The sequence below is a fragment of the Genypterus blacodes genome, unplaced genomic scaffold (genome assembly GCF_046128005.1).
Source record: "Genypterus blacodes isolate CSIRO-AG114 ecotype Tasmania unplaced genomic scaffold, CSIRO-AGI_Gbla_v1 ptg000048l_1, whole genome shotgun sequence".
Taxonomy (NCBI): Eukaryota; Metazoa; Chordata; class Actinopteri; order Ophidiiformes; family Ophidiidae; genus Genypterus; species Genypterus blacodes.
In genome coordinates, this window is record NW_027466861.1 from 3,731,663 (window position 1) to 3,749,680 (window position 18,018).

The following is an 18,018-nucleotide window of genomic DNA, read 5'->3' on the forward strand; positions in this document are numbered from 1 at the left end:
ACACACACACACACACACACACACACACACACACACACACACACACACACACACACACACACACACACACACACACACACACACACACACGATACTACAGAAATAGATACAAGATTATAGGTACTAGAAATCTGTGACACATTACAGGCTCAGTGGATAACTTCGGTCCCAGAGAAGAAGAAGAAACAGTACATCTATGAACTAAACGCTCTGTGTGTGTGTGTGCGTGTGTGTGTGTGATGGAAGTGGGCACAGCAACACAGAGGATGTAAGATGATGAAAGGCTTCATTAGATCCAGCTGACAGTTCACCTCACTTCTACAACAACAACGGCTGGTAAACACATTTCAAATGAGGTCTGTACATGATTTGGCACAATCTACGACAATATGTGTGTGACCCGCAAACTGTAAACAAACACTACATGCACGATATCAAAACAACGGACGCGGCCATTGGGAGACCAGAGTCACAGAAGGCACATAAACACTGAGAGAGGGGCCACAGGATACAGCAAAGAGTGTACAACAGCTTTACTTGCTACCGATTGATCCAACAGTGACCTATGCTGTCAGACATGGAGGATAGACAGGAAGTGTAACGCTTACGCAGCTGCCTGTAGTGCGATCAATATCATCAGATCAGATTTCTCCACCCTGTAGAAACAAGTAACAGAACCGTTGCATTCTGAGGAAGAGGAGGAGGAGGGTCCAAACACCGACTGTCAGCCTCCGTCATATGTACTTTTGGTTATGCGCGGTGAATAAGTGATCTATATTGTCGATCCACAAACATCTCCATATATGGTATTAAAAAAAACGATGATATCAGCAACATAGTGTGAACATGAGTGCGACTGAACTCAAGATGTGCGTCGACCTTCATCTCAGTCTGAAGACGATCCCAGCAGGATATCAGCTTATTTTGCTACACAATCTATGAACCACGATATCTAACATTTAAAAGTTCATCGGGGGGTGGTCTTGTCATCATACAACCACTGGGTGGCGCAAACGAGCCACAACACAGCGAGGAAACAGGAATAAGAGGATGTGGAGAGATATTGCACTGAAGGGAGGAATGAGAATTAACAGGTTCGACGATTCAAAGTCCACAACTAAACTGTAATTAACAACACACACACACACACACACACACACTGCAGGAGGTAACAGCACTTTGGAAAAGAACACCTTCCACCCGTCTGTGATGGTGATCCCCCGTTTTGCCACAGGCGTGTTCAGACTTCATGACTATGCTTCATCACAAAGAACCCAGTAACTCAGGCAGGGATACGACTTAACAGGAACGTAAAGAAGTGCGTCTGTGTGAGTGTGGTGCCGTTTAGGATTTGGAACGATCGCTTGCCGTGCCACGCATGTTTAAACTACCTGATCTGTACTACAATTCATTCAAACATGGAACCCAGTACCTGTTTACCAGCGTTTCCCCACACATTCATAACTTATACACACACACATATATATAACTATAGGATTTATCAACTTAATCTGTCCGAGGCCAGAGCAGCCCGGCGGTGAGACGACTGCAAACTGTGTGGAGAACGTAACGTGTGAATGCCTCAGCATCTTAGTACCAAATTTAATCTCTGAAATGCCCTTCAGCCGAGCCGTAATCCAGACTGAGGCTCGTGTATGCAGAGGAGGAGGAGGAGTGTGACGCCGCTTCATCTTCCTCAGTGAAGCCTCCAGCCCAAATCTTGATTGTCTGCAGTTGCCAACTCCTTTCTTTCACCCATTCATTCCTTCCTTTCATACAGTTCTCCTAAAGTTCCCTCTTGTCCTCCTCCATCAGTCCATTTTCTCAGGGTCTATGTTGTCCAGGTCGATGCCGGGCGACGCCTCGCAACACATGGACAGTTTCTGTGTGTACATGGTGATCACATCTGCAGTGACAGGAAGACATGAGAAAGAAAACAAGTCAAAACAGCATTTTTAAGAGGCTCTGCAGTTATTCTGGATGTTTCAAGGGGGGGGGGGGGGGGGGAACCTAACAAGGGAGCCAATTCCACGCTCACACAGTCATGGGGAGATCAAATAGAGCTTTCAACTTCAAACACAAGTCGACGCTGGTTGTTGCTTCACTCGCGCGTTTCAGCTGCAAATGTCTGCACATGCATGGGAGGGGAAACAGCTCAGTGTTGCTGTTTGGCATGCGTTTGATAATATTAAAGGGTCATGGGGTGGAGGGGTGTTGTGATGTAGCTACAAATTCCCGACTCTGCACAATAGAACCCTGCATGTGTGCAAAACGTGCACTGAACTTTGAAGCCCTAAGCCACATCTCTTCTATACATCTTTATAGCTATATATAGAATTATGTTGTTATTCAAATCGTAATACTTGAGACAGAGGACAAAGTCTCCACACCCTTACCTTCCCCTCATACCTTCATCACAAACTACAAGCGTGTGGCACAGTGGGAGCCGCTTACCGACTATCCTGCCCATGAAGGCCGGCCTGGAGCTGGGCGGCAGGTGGATGCAGACGAAGTAGACGGGGACTCCGGACAGCGCCACGCCGATGCCCACCAGAGAGTTGATGGTGTCGCTGTAGAGAGGCACCACCACCAGGAAGACGGTGCACAGGCAGTAGACCACCGGGAAGAACAACGACAACTAGAAAGAGGAAAGTAGATGGATAGAAAATCGATTAAAAAGTTGTAAATGATGACAAAACATTTAAGATATCTTTTGACCGTGTGTGTGTGTGTGTGTGTGTGTGTGTGTGTGTGTGTGTGTGTGTGTGTGTGTGTCATAGAAGAGCTGAGCAAATTTTCACAGCTTCACCGTTTCTACTTTGTTTACACAATAAACTGTGGATGGTAAATGAACCCCACACTTAGCAAATATTAACTTATGACTCCTGGAAATTCTAACAGTGTCTTTGTTTACCCGCGGCTACTGTGCAGAAATTGCAGACAATACTCTGAATAAAATTCTAATGTCATCCAAATTCCGTTAAGTCAGTCAAACCTACAGGTCTCAAAGTGGGTGTGTGTGTGTTTCATGTTATGCCGTTTACCCAGTGTTCTTTAGATATGCCTGTATAATCCACTATGACACACAGGCAGTCAAATCCTGTCCTGTGAACCTGATAACATTCAGCCTTTGTTTGCATTGTCAATGGTAACAGATAACGGCCTTAGTACACTGTGCTGGCAACATGAGCCTGCATTGTATTGGAGGGTGTTTCTAATATTCTGACGCCCTTATGCATACGATTGAAAAGGCCACTGAGTGTGTGTGTGTTTGTCTGTGTGTGTGTGTTTTCGGTTGAGTTCTGTGGATTCGTGTGCTACCTTAACGGGCCGGTGCAGCTCTGGCGCCTTGAAGCGGAGGTAGATCAGACTGGCGATCGACAACCCGATGAACAACCAGTAGTTGAAACTGAAGTAATTGATCAGCTGGTAGACGTCGTGCACGCACAGGTAGACAAGAGCCATGGCGCCCTGGAGGAGAAACGCCACGCGTACACTGAGACGGGCGACAAGAAACACAAACGAGCACGCCCACCACAACGTGCAATACTCACGTTGAACAGCAGGGCGGGGACAGGAGTGAAGCGCTTGATGTGAATCATGCACAGCACATTGGGTAGGTGACCTTCTCTGGAACCCACGAAGAACAACCTGAGGGAGACAAACACACAGAGAAGGTGAAGATGTTTCTACACGACCTTCATCCTGAGACATCTGCAATCATCTCCAGACTTTATGACACCAGGACCTCGTCCCGATCGTTTGTGGCGCTCGTGCGTACAAACCTGGACGCAGCGATGATGGAGGAGTTCAGGCCTCCGTAGCAGGAAATGGCCACAGACAGAGGGATCAGCCAGCGAGCCCAGCCAAGCACTTCATCTGCAAACGTCTGAGGAAACAGGTCACACACTTAACATTCACCTGATCACTTTAGGTCAGTCGCTACATCACCTATAAACTCATATCTCATCAAGCATCACTTCTTATGCTCACTGCCGCTTATAACCTCTTTGTTTTGTCGTCCATTAGGGATTTAACCTCCTTCCATTAATCTGCTATACATTTCAAATTGGAAAAGAATGCAACATGCTGTAAAACAAACACACTAATGATTTCAGCAGCCCAGTGGGATTCGGAAATTAATAGCTTCTATAAGAGAGACGGTAAGTGTGTGTGTGTGTGTGTGTGTGTGTGTGTGTGTGTGTGTGTGTGTGTGTGTGTGTGTGTAAGTGAGGGTGTGGTGCTTCTCGGGTGGGAAAATGAAATGAACATCAGCAGGAATGGCGATGCAGCAGAGAGCCTTGGGAAATATTGCGCCACTGCACCATTTGAGGGGATCTGACTGAGCAAAACAGAGGAAGTGGTGAAGCATAATGTGGGTTATTGTCATTCCTACACCGTCACCTCCCGCTATTCCAAATCATCTTAACTCGGTCGCTCGGGGGAGGAAGAGGCGGCCGCAAAACTGCTTTTCACAAATCTGAATGAATCTTCACTGAATTCAGAAAGCCGGCTAATTGCTCATTGACAGCTGGAGCGCCGGTAAAAGCCAGAGTGAGGGAATGAATACCAGATTGAAAACGACGTCGCCGAAAAAGCCCAGGAAACATCTTCGTCCTCCACATTGCGCCTTAATTATGTCATCAGCGTCCCTGTGTTCCTGTGTGGGGCGCTAACCTCTTTAGCTAAACGAGGTTCCTCTCATCATCTTTGACTTCTACATTCATTGCTAACCACAAGGGGGGTAATGTTCCAGACACGATTGCCTGAAGGCTGCGGGCTCGACTCAAAGACGCGACGACGAGGGTGGAGGGGGTGAGGGGGGCGGCGGGATGAAAAGCTGCTGCTCTATGAGGCAGAGCAGATGCCGCCACTTTGAATGGGTCTGGTGATGAGCTGATGCAGTTTACAGGTAAGAGATCAGCCAGATTGTTTTTGTTCCAATAGTAGGAGATGAGTGGATGCTGAACAAACAAGCGGTCACATGCTCACCACGGCGACGGCGTCACTGTTGATCACTTGCTCTGCATTCAGCACCACGTAGTACGCCACGTTGGTCAGGATGTAGATGATGGTGACGATGGGCATGGAGATCGCAATGGACAGGGGCAGATTCCTGAAGGGGGGGGAAATTGAGCAGTACAGCTTTAAGACCTACCCCACACACACACACACAGCACTTTTTGACCACCAACAAGGAAGGATATAAGAATGGAGCTCATTGTAAAAGTCTTTGGGCAGCAGCAGGACTTTGTACCTCTCTGGGTTCTTGATCTCCTCTGTAATGAAGTTGAGTGTGTCCCAGCCAGAGTAGGAGTACAGGGCAGAGTAGAGGGCCAGGGCCATGTCTCCAGGGTTCAGCTTGGAGCCTTTGAATGAGTCTTCAAAGTTTTGGTCGAAACCTGCAAGCACACGAACCCGTGAAGAAGAGTTCTGCAGCAGGAATTGTGTTAAGAGCCCGACGAGCTCAAACTCATGAGCGTGACTCTGTCCAGGTGTAACGTCGGATCAGTCAGGTTGGATGGGGAATGACGGAGACAGATCTCCTGGGACGGCCTACCTTGCGCCAGTCGAACCAGGCCGGCGATGATGATGACGATGAGAGCCAGGACCTTGGCTACAGTGGAGACGACTTGAAGAATGGCCCCCCACTTCACCTTCATAGAGTTGACATAGGTGAGCAGACCTGGTTGGTAGAGGGAGAGAGGAGGCGAGTCATTAGTTATGAGCTGACGTGACCCCTGACCCTGAGAGCTGGTTAAGACCGACTGAAAGAGTGATTTGTCAGTAAGAAAAAGCTAAAACAATGTAGCCCTTCCAGTGTTTTCACATATCTCCCCCCCGCCCGACATCATTCCTATGCAGCAGGTGACACCCAGCACAGCAGTGTGTGTGTGTAGTACAGGCAACGGCTTACATATGATAGCAGCGGCGATGAGGCGGACAGCATCATAAGGGGCGGGGCAGCTGGGGTAGAAGGGTTGAACCAGGTAGTTGGAGAAGGTCAGGGCTATCACTGCCTGACAGGCTGGCTCCACAATCAACAAAGACGTCCAGAGTCTATAAATAAAGAGGGACTCTCAGTATCGCTCATCACGGTTCGTAGTAACCGAGTGAGCCACTGGTGAAGGCAGATCATTCGTGATGAGGGTGTCAGGCAGCTCAGTAAGGATCACTCAGACAGAACTTTCAGGGAGAGGTCATCACCCCACACACACACAAACAAAGAAAAAACAAAAGCTTACCGGATGAAAGCCAAGAAGCCTCCGAAGGACTCGAGGATGTAGGCGTAGGAGGCTCCGGATTTACGAATGGTGGTGCCCAGCTCAGCGTAGCACAACGCCCCGAACACTGAGAACACACCTCCAATGGCCCAAACCACCAGGGACATGCCGAAGGAGCCCGTGTAGATAAGGACCCCCTGCAGAGAGACACAGACCAGACAGAGGGACTCAATGTGATGTGTAACTGCATGGATGATGATGTTATCTAGTAAACATACAGTGCCTTAAGGACATATCGATCTGGACTTCCTGTAATCATCTCCAAAATGACCCTGAGATTATTGTGCTTGGCCCTTAACACCTTAGATACATGTTGTCTAGGGAGACGGCCATCATGATGACATTGCCGTGGCCTCTAGCGCCACCTTAAGGTATCCAAGTCGTCTTTGATGCATTTTTTCATGCATTCAGTGCAGTTATAGTATTCTGATCAAAACCAGTGTGGTAAACAATTAAGATTCAGTCAGTCTGAAAAGATGGCTGCCTATAACATCACTGTTGTAATTAGAATTTGGGATGTTATTGATATTCTTGCCACTGCATCATGCATAAAGATCTGTGGGGAGCAGATATAAATCAGAGTGTGTGTGTGTGATCACACATGTCATTGCTCGCTGATGAAACCCCAACTGATGTGGCGTTAAAGAGCCAAGCCTGACCAGAATACCACAGCTCTGTAATGGCGTGGATGAAAACGACAAATAGAAAGAGAACAAAGCATAGAAGATGTTTTGCTTCACAAAACAGCAACTTGTTGTCATGCGGCTTTACACCGCCTCAATAATAGTCACTTAAAAATAGCGTCAGGCCAACAAAGTAGAAGCTCCTACCTTAGGTGAGATGAAGATGCCGGAGCCGATCATGTTACCCACAATCAGGCAGACTCCGTGCAAGAGGGAGATCTCCTGCTTTAGTCGCACAGCGCTGCCCTGGGACACAGAGTCATCTTCAGCAACCATCCTGGAGGCTTTACTACAGGACGCAGCCTCGAGGTAGGAACAGCTCGGATGGGATCCAACAGGAGCTGCCAAAGAGGATCTGCTGACTAGAAAAACCACAAATGGAGGCATGAGCTGGGCGTGGCACCAGAGGTCAGTCACAGCTCCATCTTCACCGGCGGGGAAATCTGCAAGAGCAAGAACACATCACCACTCCGTCTCACTTCCGCTTCATAGATGCGTCGTCTGTGGCACACGGCGTTTGTCACGCGCACGACGCCGGCGGTGACAACCAAACTATCGACGTGACAACCATGATGTAATACGTATACGTTGATAAATCTAGATCACCGTTATGCTCCGAGGTCTCAACAAGGTGTCACTCTCTCATAAGGGCCCTGAGGGGAGGAGAGTTATTGAGTGTAAACAGTGCGCACGTTAAAGGAACGGAGTATGAAAAGCAAATACGATGGGATGCATCCTGAAGTACTTCTGTGTCTATTGAAGACAAAGAGTATCCAAGAGCCTCACATTTCCTGCACCTATACAGACAGATTCATTAAATGACCAACATGCTCATTTACACAGGGATGCCTTCATGTCTCCATCTAGAGTCATATCAGACCGGTAGTGATGTCGCCGTACTGCGTCGCAGCGGAGGGTCCGGTGCTGAGAAGTACATTACTGCAGAGAACAATCACCTTACACACAGCGACATTTGTAGCATTTTTTTCATGGCTCAGTCAGTCATGTGGCGGCTTGGACTTCAAAAGGAAATCTTAGGTATTTCACAAGCAGCATACGATATAAAGCTGCTTACTTAAGTACACTGGAATTCAATAATGACGGGAGAGTCTGAGGTTGCTGACAAGTCGACAAGTTGACCTTGGCCAGGTTGTTCTGTTTAGTGTATGTTATGACCATCAACTGACATTTAGTTTGGCATACCCTGCGAATGACCTCACACAGGCACATTCAGCTGGGAAATCAGCTGGGAGAAGTTAGCTTTTTTTGTCAATGCAGCTCTTATGGGCATTTTCATAAAACTAAGAGGTGTAAAAACAGGCAATTATATTAGACAAATCATTACTCTCATTAGTCGTGATTCGAATAACGAGTAAAGTAAATGTACACACTCCTTCATGCCCGTGCAGAGATACACAGTGAAAGTGAGTGTTATTAAAAACATGTATGTCTTTGCCATTGCCGTAATGGAGTCGTGGTAATGGGCAAGGGGACAAACGACAAGGGTTCAAATGTGATTACAAAACCATCTGGTCTCTGCTTCACCTCCAATTACATTTCCCTGGAAAACAGATGAGCATGTTTATGATGCAATCGTCATATTAACTTACTCCACTTTATATTCCCCCTTCTCTTGATCTGTGATCTTGTCAGACCCACGTGTTCAGAAGCAAAAACACGGTCAGAGATCAAGAAGGAAGCGGGCCGAAACGTGGACACACACACACACACACACACACGAGACATCAAATCGACAGAAAAAGCCGGTTACACATTAAACACTGTTTTATCTATGATAATATTATCTTTGATGACAACCATCATCGCTGCCACCTCATTCAACAACGCGCATGCACGAGTTTGCTGCGGTGAAACACGCGCCGGCAGCCTCGTTTTGACAGCGTGTCATACAAATACAGGAACAAACACCGGCGTCACACACACACACACACACACACACAACCGGTTAATCGGTAACAAGGAAACGGTCACGGAGATGAAAGCTAAACTCGTGTTACAAAGAACAAACGACGCTCAAAATGCTACAAGCTCGTGCGTTGCTCAGTCGGCTGGCGAGCTAATGGCTAACTTGAGGACATTTGGAGGAAGGTGCTTCCGTGTCATATTGTTCTCCGCTGTATTTATCATTATATGACATGCACAATAAAATGACAATTAAAAGACACCTTACTCTACCTGTACAGCGTCCTCTTCGGTTCGGTGGCGGGAAACACGACACGCCAGACCAAGGGACCAACTTTGCCGACTGGACCCGTAGCGAACATCTGCAGCTAGCTCCACCTCTTCATCTCGTTAGCTACAGTTTAGTGATGACAAGCGGCGAGGCAACATCCTTTGCCAGGCGGAGAAGTGGAGAATTGCTGCTACATTAACTTCTTACAATGGCGTCTCGGAATTTTAGGAATCGTCTCCAATCATCTGCTCGTAACTTCTTTGACAGATAATTAATTCATTGCCGGCAGCGCATCAATCTTTCGTGTACCAACGGAATTGGCAGGTGACGTCCGTCTCTCCACCAATCAGATGTGTGGGATACGCCGCCGCACACCCGTATTACGCCTCAACCTCAGACTAACGACAACCAACTAGTTCTGTGTCGACTCTCTGTTAGGATACTGCGGAGAAGTGACGTATGCTAAACGCATTACACTTTAATTAAATAAAAATTGATACATTTCATTTTTGTTGTGTTGTGTGTCACTACCTACATTTCAGTTTGTTTTATAATTATTTAGTTAAATCTGCAACGTTGATTTGTTGTTTATGCGTTTTTATGACTTATTTTATCGTTTTTACCGAACAGCTCACTTACATTAATCTACTCAATGTACTTCTCATCATCCACAAGTAAATACCTAATATACAGCGACTATAATGTCACTGGCCCTACTCCTATATGTCAAACAGAAGTCGTTTCTTACCCTCTCTCTTCTACAATTATTTTGTAATTCCACTCTGACAATAATGAGGAATGTGACAAGTGTCTCTTCACAGTATTGAAACACATTTATTAAATGCCAGCACATTGGCACACACGATGGGATAAGAGGTGAACAGACATTTTTATACTCCTTGTTTGTCATAAATTCTTGTCTTTAAGGTTATGCCCCCCTCTCTCTCTGTCCCATGGGTGTCTGGTTTGACCTTTGTTTATCTTCCAACTAACTTCTTGTTACATATATTTGGTAACATTCTGACATATTTGACTGGACATCATGACATTGCTGATCTTATCACATATGTTTTGTCTGAGTGAGACAGAGAGGCAGCAGTGGAGGGATTCAACCTTTAGCCTAGATGGTTGGAAAAATACAGCAGCATGTAGACGGTAATTTAATAATTATATGAACTCAGCATATTATAAAATATTTACATGGACAATAAGTATATTTATATGTTCAGGAGTATTTCGTTTGTGTCATAGGCTGAAATGAGGCTTTGAACAGGCATCAAGCATGGATTCAGTTACATGGATGCCAAATATGTCGATTGAAGTGTCTGCACAAAACCGTGAATGCAAGTTAAGGCATGTTGAGTTCATTTGGAAAAGTACGTAAATTAATATACTGTGGATTCCCTCAAGCGATCTTTGAATCAAGCTCGAATAGCTTGTTAAGGTGCTGCCCCCTGGTGGCTGTCGTTCATTGATCCACTCATTTGATATAATTCAACCATGGTCATTTCGTGCAATTTGATGGTGGTAATGACTCACTGGGGTAATACAACTGACTCACTTTCTGTAGGGATTCTTGTCATCAAAGAAGAGCCAGGAAGTGCTCGTAGATTTACTTTAGTCAGACTCTTGAGGATTTCTAACCATTTTACATGAATAGGCCCATAATACCTTACATTTAAATATTGTCTGTATGTTACAGAAAATAAGCGGAAACCATGTCCAGCGACCTTTGACAATCAGCCCCATAGACAGTTGCTTTATAGTCCTGCCGCACTTCTCACCAGAACAAAGAGGGAACACCCACCCTGTCAGCTCTCGTAGGGGGCCTTGAACTCACCACCACAGGAGACACTGGATTTGTCAGAGCCTTGCTTAGGGAATGCGCATCAGGATAGATAATGGTAGCCAAATCCTATAGGACACACAAGTGTTCAGCAGTGAAGTCCAGCCAGAATAAATGAAAATACTTCCGGTCATACATTTCAAAATAAATCCTCCACGAAGCATTTTGTACTCGTGATAAAAAAACACGTTTTATCCCATAATGTAAAAGTTATGGAATACAGAGCAGCAGGAAATGTAGCTTTTCTTATTAACTTTCAACACTGTTTCTACGTCATTTTGTGGTAATGTGCTTTCAATGTGAAACAGCACAAAATCCTAATATCGTGCCTTAAAGTAGCTTCGTTATAGTTTTATTTTGAAGGCACGCTCTGCTCAGTTCCGGTCCCGGGCTAGTTATAGCTCGCTTGACGCAGCTCGGTCCAGACCACCAGGCGCACCGGCAGCCCCCCGTCTCTGCTGACTCAGTGCCTTACCAGCAGTCCCCTCGCCCGAGATACAGCATCCAGCCACCGACGCACACTCCTCCGGCTAAACTCATCCCGACATCAACGTACAGAAATGGCAAAGACCGCAATCGGTGAGTTAATTTGCACAGATTTCTTTCGAGATAACGGTGCTTACGCAGGTTTGAGGATGCTGAAGAGAGAGAGCGGCGACACCCATGGCACAAAAGGATGCTGAGGGTTGATTAGGTGGGAGCGGCCAAACTCACTTAAGTGGCGAACATTTTACCATCATTCCATCCATATTTGGTATTATCTTTCATTTAACAGTTTGGCTTTTGGTCTATTATCGAATCCATATCGGTGCTGATCCATATTGGCTCTAGTTCAGCATTGACTTTGGTGCTTATCAGTGACGCACATTCATTCATTTACTTTTTAAAAAAAGCGAGTATAAAGGACAGATGTGGCTGTGGAGGGCGAGCACAGGCGGCTTCTCGTCCCTCACACAGCCTCGTTCGGTCGGTTGCCTCCTTGCCGCACCTGCCGTTATTGCCTGACTCAGAGCCGTGCAGCATAATGCAGCGCCAGCGACCCCACCCAACATCTCCGGTCCCTCCAAAGCAGCAGAGCAGCACCGCCGCTCTCTGTGGCTGTGGAGGAACATTTCACCATCACAAATCTCTTTATGCAAACGGGGCCAGGTTATTTATCTGAATACTGGAAGACTGTTTAAGCAAAAACATGTTTTAAAAATTTTTTTGGAGGAGGGTGACTGCTTAAGGCATGAATGGGAGGGGATGGGAGAGGGAGGGAGGGGAGGGGGAGCATCCATACCCACGCACATATGGGTTTGCAGTATAGAGAGAAGAATTTATGACTGGAGATGGAAGGTGTGTGTAAATCAGCCTCATCTGTCTGCGAAACCAAGCAGATAACTGCATTATTACCACGCTCCAGGATTATGGTGACAATATTTCTCAACTGCTTATAGATAAATACGATCTAATGGGCACGTTAAAGCAGCTGCCAGGCCTCGAGTGTGTGTGAAGGTGTGCTGGCAAGTGTAGGAGGTTTCATGGGTTTTAGAGGTAGAAAAAGACCAATATTGTGTGTGTGTGTTTGTGTGTGTGTGTGTGAGTGTGTGAGTGGCCAATCTTGGGGGCAGTGGGTTTGCTTTCCGGTTGACTTGACACTTGATGGATGGAGGAGCATGCAGACAGACAGAGGGAAGGGTCCTGGTGTCTGCGCCGAGGCCGCCGGCACCCAAACCTGTGTTGTGTTTATTACCCTCTCATCCTCATCCTCTTCCTCCTCCTCCTCCTCCTCCTCCTCATCCTCATCCTCTTCCTCCTCCTCCTCCTCCTCCTCCTCTGTCTCCCTCTATGACTCGAGCTGTGGGCACGAAGCAAAAGGGTGGGCAGGGAGCAGACAGCTTGAACGGCCATCATCACCTCGTCCTCAGAGCCAGTCAGCACTGATCAGGGAGTTAATATGGGCTCAGACTCAGCAGCTCGTCCCTCAGAATCACCTGTGGAATTTAAGATTTCCTCAATAATGTATTTGAAGATGAGGAATTCTGTTCAATATGTCATCAAAAGGAATCCTTTCCTTCATTCTCTGGGTGTGAGCTTATAACACCCTGAGGTCCCCTACACTATAAAATAAAGCTGCAGCTATAAACTCTCCTGCAGACAAACCAGCGCAGAGAACAAAAGCACACACCCATGCACATTAAGGCCTCTAAGTACTTTTCCCGATCCCTATCAGGACCTGTCATATCCAATTAGGTGCGGTCATTTGCTTAATACCCGAAAATCAATTCCTTTGTGAAGGAGAACAGACACAAGAAGAAAAAGCGTTAGACATTTCATTCTATGTCATTTACCAAATTTTGCCACATTAACTTTTTAGCATTTGCACCCAAATCCCCAAAATGGAGCACCTGCATAACTGACAGTCTCCCTGCCCTGAGAATTCATCAGGATCTGTGATCGAGTCCCATCGATCGATGCAGACACACTCCCATTACTGCTTCAGATGACTGTTGCTCTTTAGACTGTAGCCTTAAGCAGGAATAGGTGACATCAAGCACAGGGTGATGATGTCGTCTCTGTGTGCGATCTATTCATCAATACAAACAGATCCAGAAGCCGCTGACATACAAATCAGACATTTGAACATCCTAGTTTTACTGATTATGGGCGTGTATGTATTTTCCTCAAATCAAAAGTCTGATTTGAATAGAATGTGACTGATCTCCTCCAGACAGGGTGTGGTTGTCCTGCATTGTGTGACTGGACCTGCCCCTCTGATCATTTGGGTGCTCAAACCTCCCATTTAATATGGCAGCACAGGCACAGAACCTTCATCATTTTGTGATTACATTGTTACCTGGTGGCCTGCGGCGAGTCGAACAGAAAGGCAGAACTCATATTGCGATAAGGTTGTAGCGCCCGGGAGGGTCACATTTTTGCAGGACAGGCATTTTTCAGCTGTTTGCTCATGGGCTCTCTCCCTTTACGTCTTTTTTGACTCCCTCATCCAAGCACCACAGTCTCTCAAAGAGGGTGGGGGTGGGGTGGGGTGGGAATTTAAGGAGAGAGCGGAGGAGGAGTGTGGTGGTTTGAGGCTCTCGAGGGGGCACAGAGAAGGAGACGGAGCCAGGGTGGGACTGAGGCTGGAATACATCAGCAACAGCTGAGACGCAAACGACGCAGGGGATGAGAGATGCTTGTGGGGGCGGAGGGAGGTATTGATGATCTGTGCTGTTGGGCTGATTGATCTGGAGAGGGAATGCAGCTCGCCGGCCACGTGTCTGCGGCCGGGGGCAGGTGGAGCTCTGCGTGAGGCTGCAGAGCAGAGGGTGGAGGCGGCGTCAGCCCGGCCGCTCTTTGTATATCACACCTAACCGCAGGATCTCTGGAGTCCAGTCGACGCTTTTCAAGCAAAGGATGCTGTTCCAGAACAGTGGGCATGTAACCGTGCCCAGTCAACAGGGAGCAGAGCTCATTCTGCTGCTAACAGGAGGAGAAATGTGTGTTTTCTGTCAGGAGAAACACACTTTCATAGGTCCTCTGCAACAGAGAACATCATGTTTTAACAACAACAAATGCCTCTCTGCTGTAAAAATGGATTTGTTGCTGATATTGCTCAGTTCCAACTCAGTGTGGTTGCTTTATTTCCAACGTTACTCAGAGATCTTTACTCCCACAATGTCACAGTAAACATTTCACTAAGAGCACCAAATAATACTCACCATGCCTGAGATCTTAAACTTGAGTCGATCCAAACAGTCACTTAAGGACACATGCTCATCTAAGAAACAGGGAGTGTGTAGAGACGCTGGTGAGAGGGTGGTTTGACCTGTTTCCTTAAATCCACATCACCTGCTCCACTGAGCAGTTAGTGGCTGTGTTTAGGCTGTCAAGCAAGTGTTGCTGAGCAAAGGAGAAAATGGCTGCAGGGTTCAGACACGCACATAACACACACACACACACACGCACGTGCCACTTATTCATGAGCCCGTGACAACCCCAAAAGCAAACACCCCCACCCTGTCAGCAGGAATGGTACTGTCCGCTAATTACAAATTAAAGCCCAATCCACCTGCGGTAGAAGCGTCCATTAAGCTGCACAGGGGCGGGGGTGCAGGGGCAGGAGGGTGCAATCCCTGTGGGAGTCGCAGCCCCACCCAAAATTTACACATGGACACACATGCACACACACACACACACACACACACACACACACACAGACAGTCTTATTATTCTCTTTTTTTTCAGTTATTAATCCTTGGAAAGTTGTTTGCATAATTTTGCCCCCCCTTATCCCCCACCCACCCACCCACACACACACACACACACACACCTGCCCTGCACCCATGCATTTACCCACTCAACCCTATTTTCCTCCACCCACCTCACCCCCCTTTTCTGCTTTTTCTTTTCTTCCTCTACCACACTTTTCTTCTCCACCATCGCCCTCTCTCTTACTTCCTCCTTGGGGTGTGGGGGTGGTGTGTGTGTATGTGTGTGTGTGTGTGTACGGGTTAACAAGGCCATCAGAGAGTTGTGAGTGCTACATCTGAGAGTTGATCACATTACCGTGGCGTCTGCCAGTCTGCAGGGGTGGAAAGCGAGACACAGTAGTAGTAGAAGAAGAAAAAGAAGAAGAGAGAGAGCGAGTACAGAATAAGGATTTGGATTAATGATGCTGTACCCGGCACCCTGCTGTGCAGAAGCTCTTTCATAGCAAATTTCATTTCCAGCATCTCGTATCCTGCTGCAGACCATGAATCAACGTGGCACCGCTCATCCCTGCAGGGCTTGTACACTGGGTGATGGATTACGCTGTGCTGTGACACTTGGCATGCAGATCTCCACACTGAGGCCCCGCACCTTCACGCAGCACAGCAGCCGTACGCAGAGGAGAGCAGGAGGAGTGTTTCTCTACCTGCGGCATTTTTGCAGATATTTTTGTCTCCCTCTCTCCCTGCAGAGAGTGCTGCTGAACTCAGGCTCACGTTACAATGAAAGAGGTGCCAAAAGCATGAGGGGAGAAAAAAAAAACACCATCAAGGTTAGACAAGGATGGTTGTTCTCTATTTTTCTCTCCGTCTACCCTTTGGGGCACATACAGCCAGTATGGATTTTACTGCTTTGCTGCACTTTTTGGTCCATAAATGGGCTCAATGGGTGGACAACAATCCTATGTGTGTGTGTGATACTGATAAGCTAGAGCTTTTGGTTTGAGCCTCCACCCAAAAGCCTCAACCAAACGAGATAAGAAACAACTCCAAGATCGTCCAATTGCTAAATCCTGACGTTCTCCTTTTGTGTTATCTGAACCAAACACACCAGGGCAGGATGTTTTTGGCCACAGAAAGGCTGCAACGTAAATAAATCATAGGGCAAAATGAAATGCATAGTTAATGATGTGTGGAGAAATCCTGTGGGGACGCCGACGTCTCAGCTCTTGGGGAAATTAGGCCAAGTGAGGACAGAATCCATCCTGCTGCGTCCTCCTGCTTGTTTAAGGCCTCAAAGTGCCTACAAAAACAAAACACAGCGCTGTTTTATCAGGCAAAAAATCTTAAGATGTCATTGATAACGAGGACCCCCTGTGGAGGTGAAAGTGGGTTAATGATGTTTCCTTTGTGTGTGTGTCTGTGTGTGCGTGTCTGGTACTACACAGTCAAACTCATGTCTCCATTCACCCCCACAGCTTACAAGGAGAAGATGAAGGAGATCTCAGTTCTCTCTCTCCTCTGCTCTTGTCTGTACCCGGAGAGCCGTAAGAATGTCATGGGCGACTTTCAAGGTAAGAAGTCTAAGGTTGAAGCTGTTAATAAAATATCCGTGAGTGTAAATAGATACGGACATTTGATTGGAAGGATCTTTCTTATCTAGATATGGACATCAAGCCCATTAACAAGCGAGCCTCCGGTCAGGCCTTTGAGGTCATCCTGAAGCCGCCCTCCCCCGTGTCCGATGCTGCCCACTGCATCACCAACCCCCCAAAGAGGGACATTTCCCTGGAGGACATCAAGAAGAAGCTGGATGCAGCAGAGGACCGGAGGAGAGTAAGGATGCTTTCAGGCTTTTACACCGTTACTTCAGGTCTAATTTGATATCTGGCATCACAATGGCCGCTTCTTCACAACCGCCAAGGAAAATCAAATTGGGCGTTGGCTAATTCCAACATGGCATCGATTCAGGAGTCAATAAAGTCAGTTGAGCTGTTGACAAATCCAGCAACTCACATGCAAATCAATCAAACTAGTCAATAGTACAGTTTGATAGATATTTTTTTCACCACCGCATGTTCAATAATGGGGTTGAAACATTTGATCTATACAGGACGTGAAAATGGCACAATCTGTCTCTGCCTGAATCAATTCCTCCTCCTCATCCTCCTCTCTCCTCTCTCCAGTCCCAGGAGGCACAGGTGCTCCAGGCACTGGCGGAGAAGCGGGAGCACGAGCGCGACGTGCTGCTCAAGGCCATGGAGGAGAACAGCAACTTCAGCCGCATGGCTGAGGAGAAGCTCCACATGAAGATGGAGCAGATCGAGGAGAACCGGATGGCCTACCTGGCTGCCATCATGGATCGCCTGCAGGAGAAGGTGAGGAGGAGACGCAGGAGATGCCAGAGCATTGTCAATTTTGTCATTTCATCTGAATTAATGTTCATTCAAGGTGTTATTTTTAAGTAAAGCAGTTATAAGTAGTATGATAATTGGTAGTTTTTTGTTTAATATCTGCAAATTGAAGCATAGAGGATATTTGGTAAAGATGAAGGTGACGTTCCTGTTGGCATTTGATGGAAACAAATGCAAACGCAAAAAGGTCACAGAAGAGAGATGGTGAAGTGTGGGGAGAAGGAATGTCATGGCAGGAAGTGAAACAAGCTCAATGTATGTGTATGTTTGTGTGTGTGTGTGTGTGTGTCTCAGGAGAAGCATGCCATGGAGGTGCGCAGGAACAAGGAATTGAGAGAAGAGTTGACAGCGTGAGCAGCCGCACCAGGTTCTCTGCGTCCCACCCTCCAGGCCCCACAAGGAAC

The 18,018-nt window shown here is 47.0% G+C and overlaps 2 protein-coding genes across 3 annotated transcripts; one reads left to right on the forward strand and one right to left on the reverse strand.

Moving 5' to 3' along the window:
• Positions 1-9,554, reverse strand: LOC143000650 (Y+L amino acid transporter 2). Its single transcript, XM_076150041.1, has 12 exons — positions 9,164-9,554; positions 7,115-7,329; positions 6,246-6,421; positions 5,918-6,060; positions 5,561-5,686; positions 5,258-5,402; positions 4,993-5,116; positions 3,786-3,889; positions 3,555-3,651; positions 3,322-3,471; positions 2,455-2,638; positions 1-1,906 (listed from the first exon to the last, which is right to left on the reverse strand). Exons 2-12 carry the CDS (start codon positions 7,241-7,243, stop codon positions 1,812-1,814), a joined length of 1,473 nt encoding a protein of 490 aa, XP_076006156.1. The 5' UTR covers positions 7,244-7,329; positions 9,164-9,554; the 3' UTR covers positions 1-1,811.
• A 1,907-nt stretch (positions 9,555-11,461) lies between these two features.
• Positions 11,462-18,018, forward strand: stmn2b (stathmin 2b). Of its 2 annotated transcripts, none has more exons than XM_076149950.1 (5): positions 11,462-11,586; positions 16,679-16,774; positions 16,864-17,036; positions 17,387-17,578; positions 17,909-18,018. In XM_076149950.1, exons 1-5 carry the CDS (start codon positions 11,568-11,570, stop codon positions 17,966-17,968), a joined length of 540 nt encoding a protein of 179 aa, XP_076006065.1. In that variant the 5' UTR covers positions 11,462-11,567; the 3' UTR covers positions 17,969-18,018. The 2 variants fall into 2 exon arrangements, with proteins under 2 accessions (XP_076006065.1, XP_076006066.1); XM_076149951.1 differs by having other exon boundaries at positions 16,679-16,755; positions 16,848-17,036.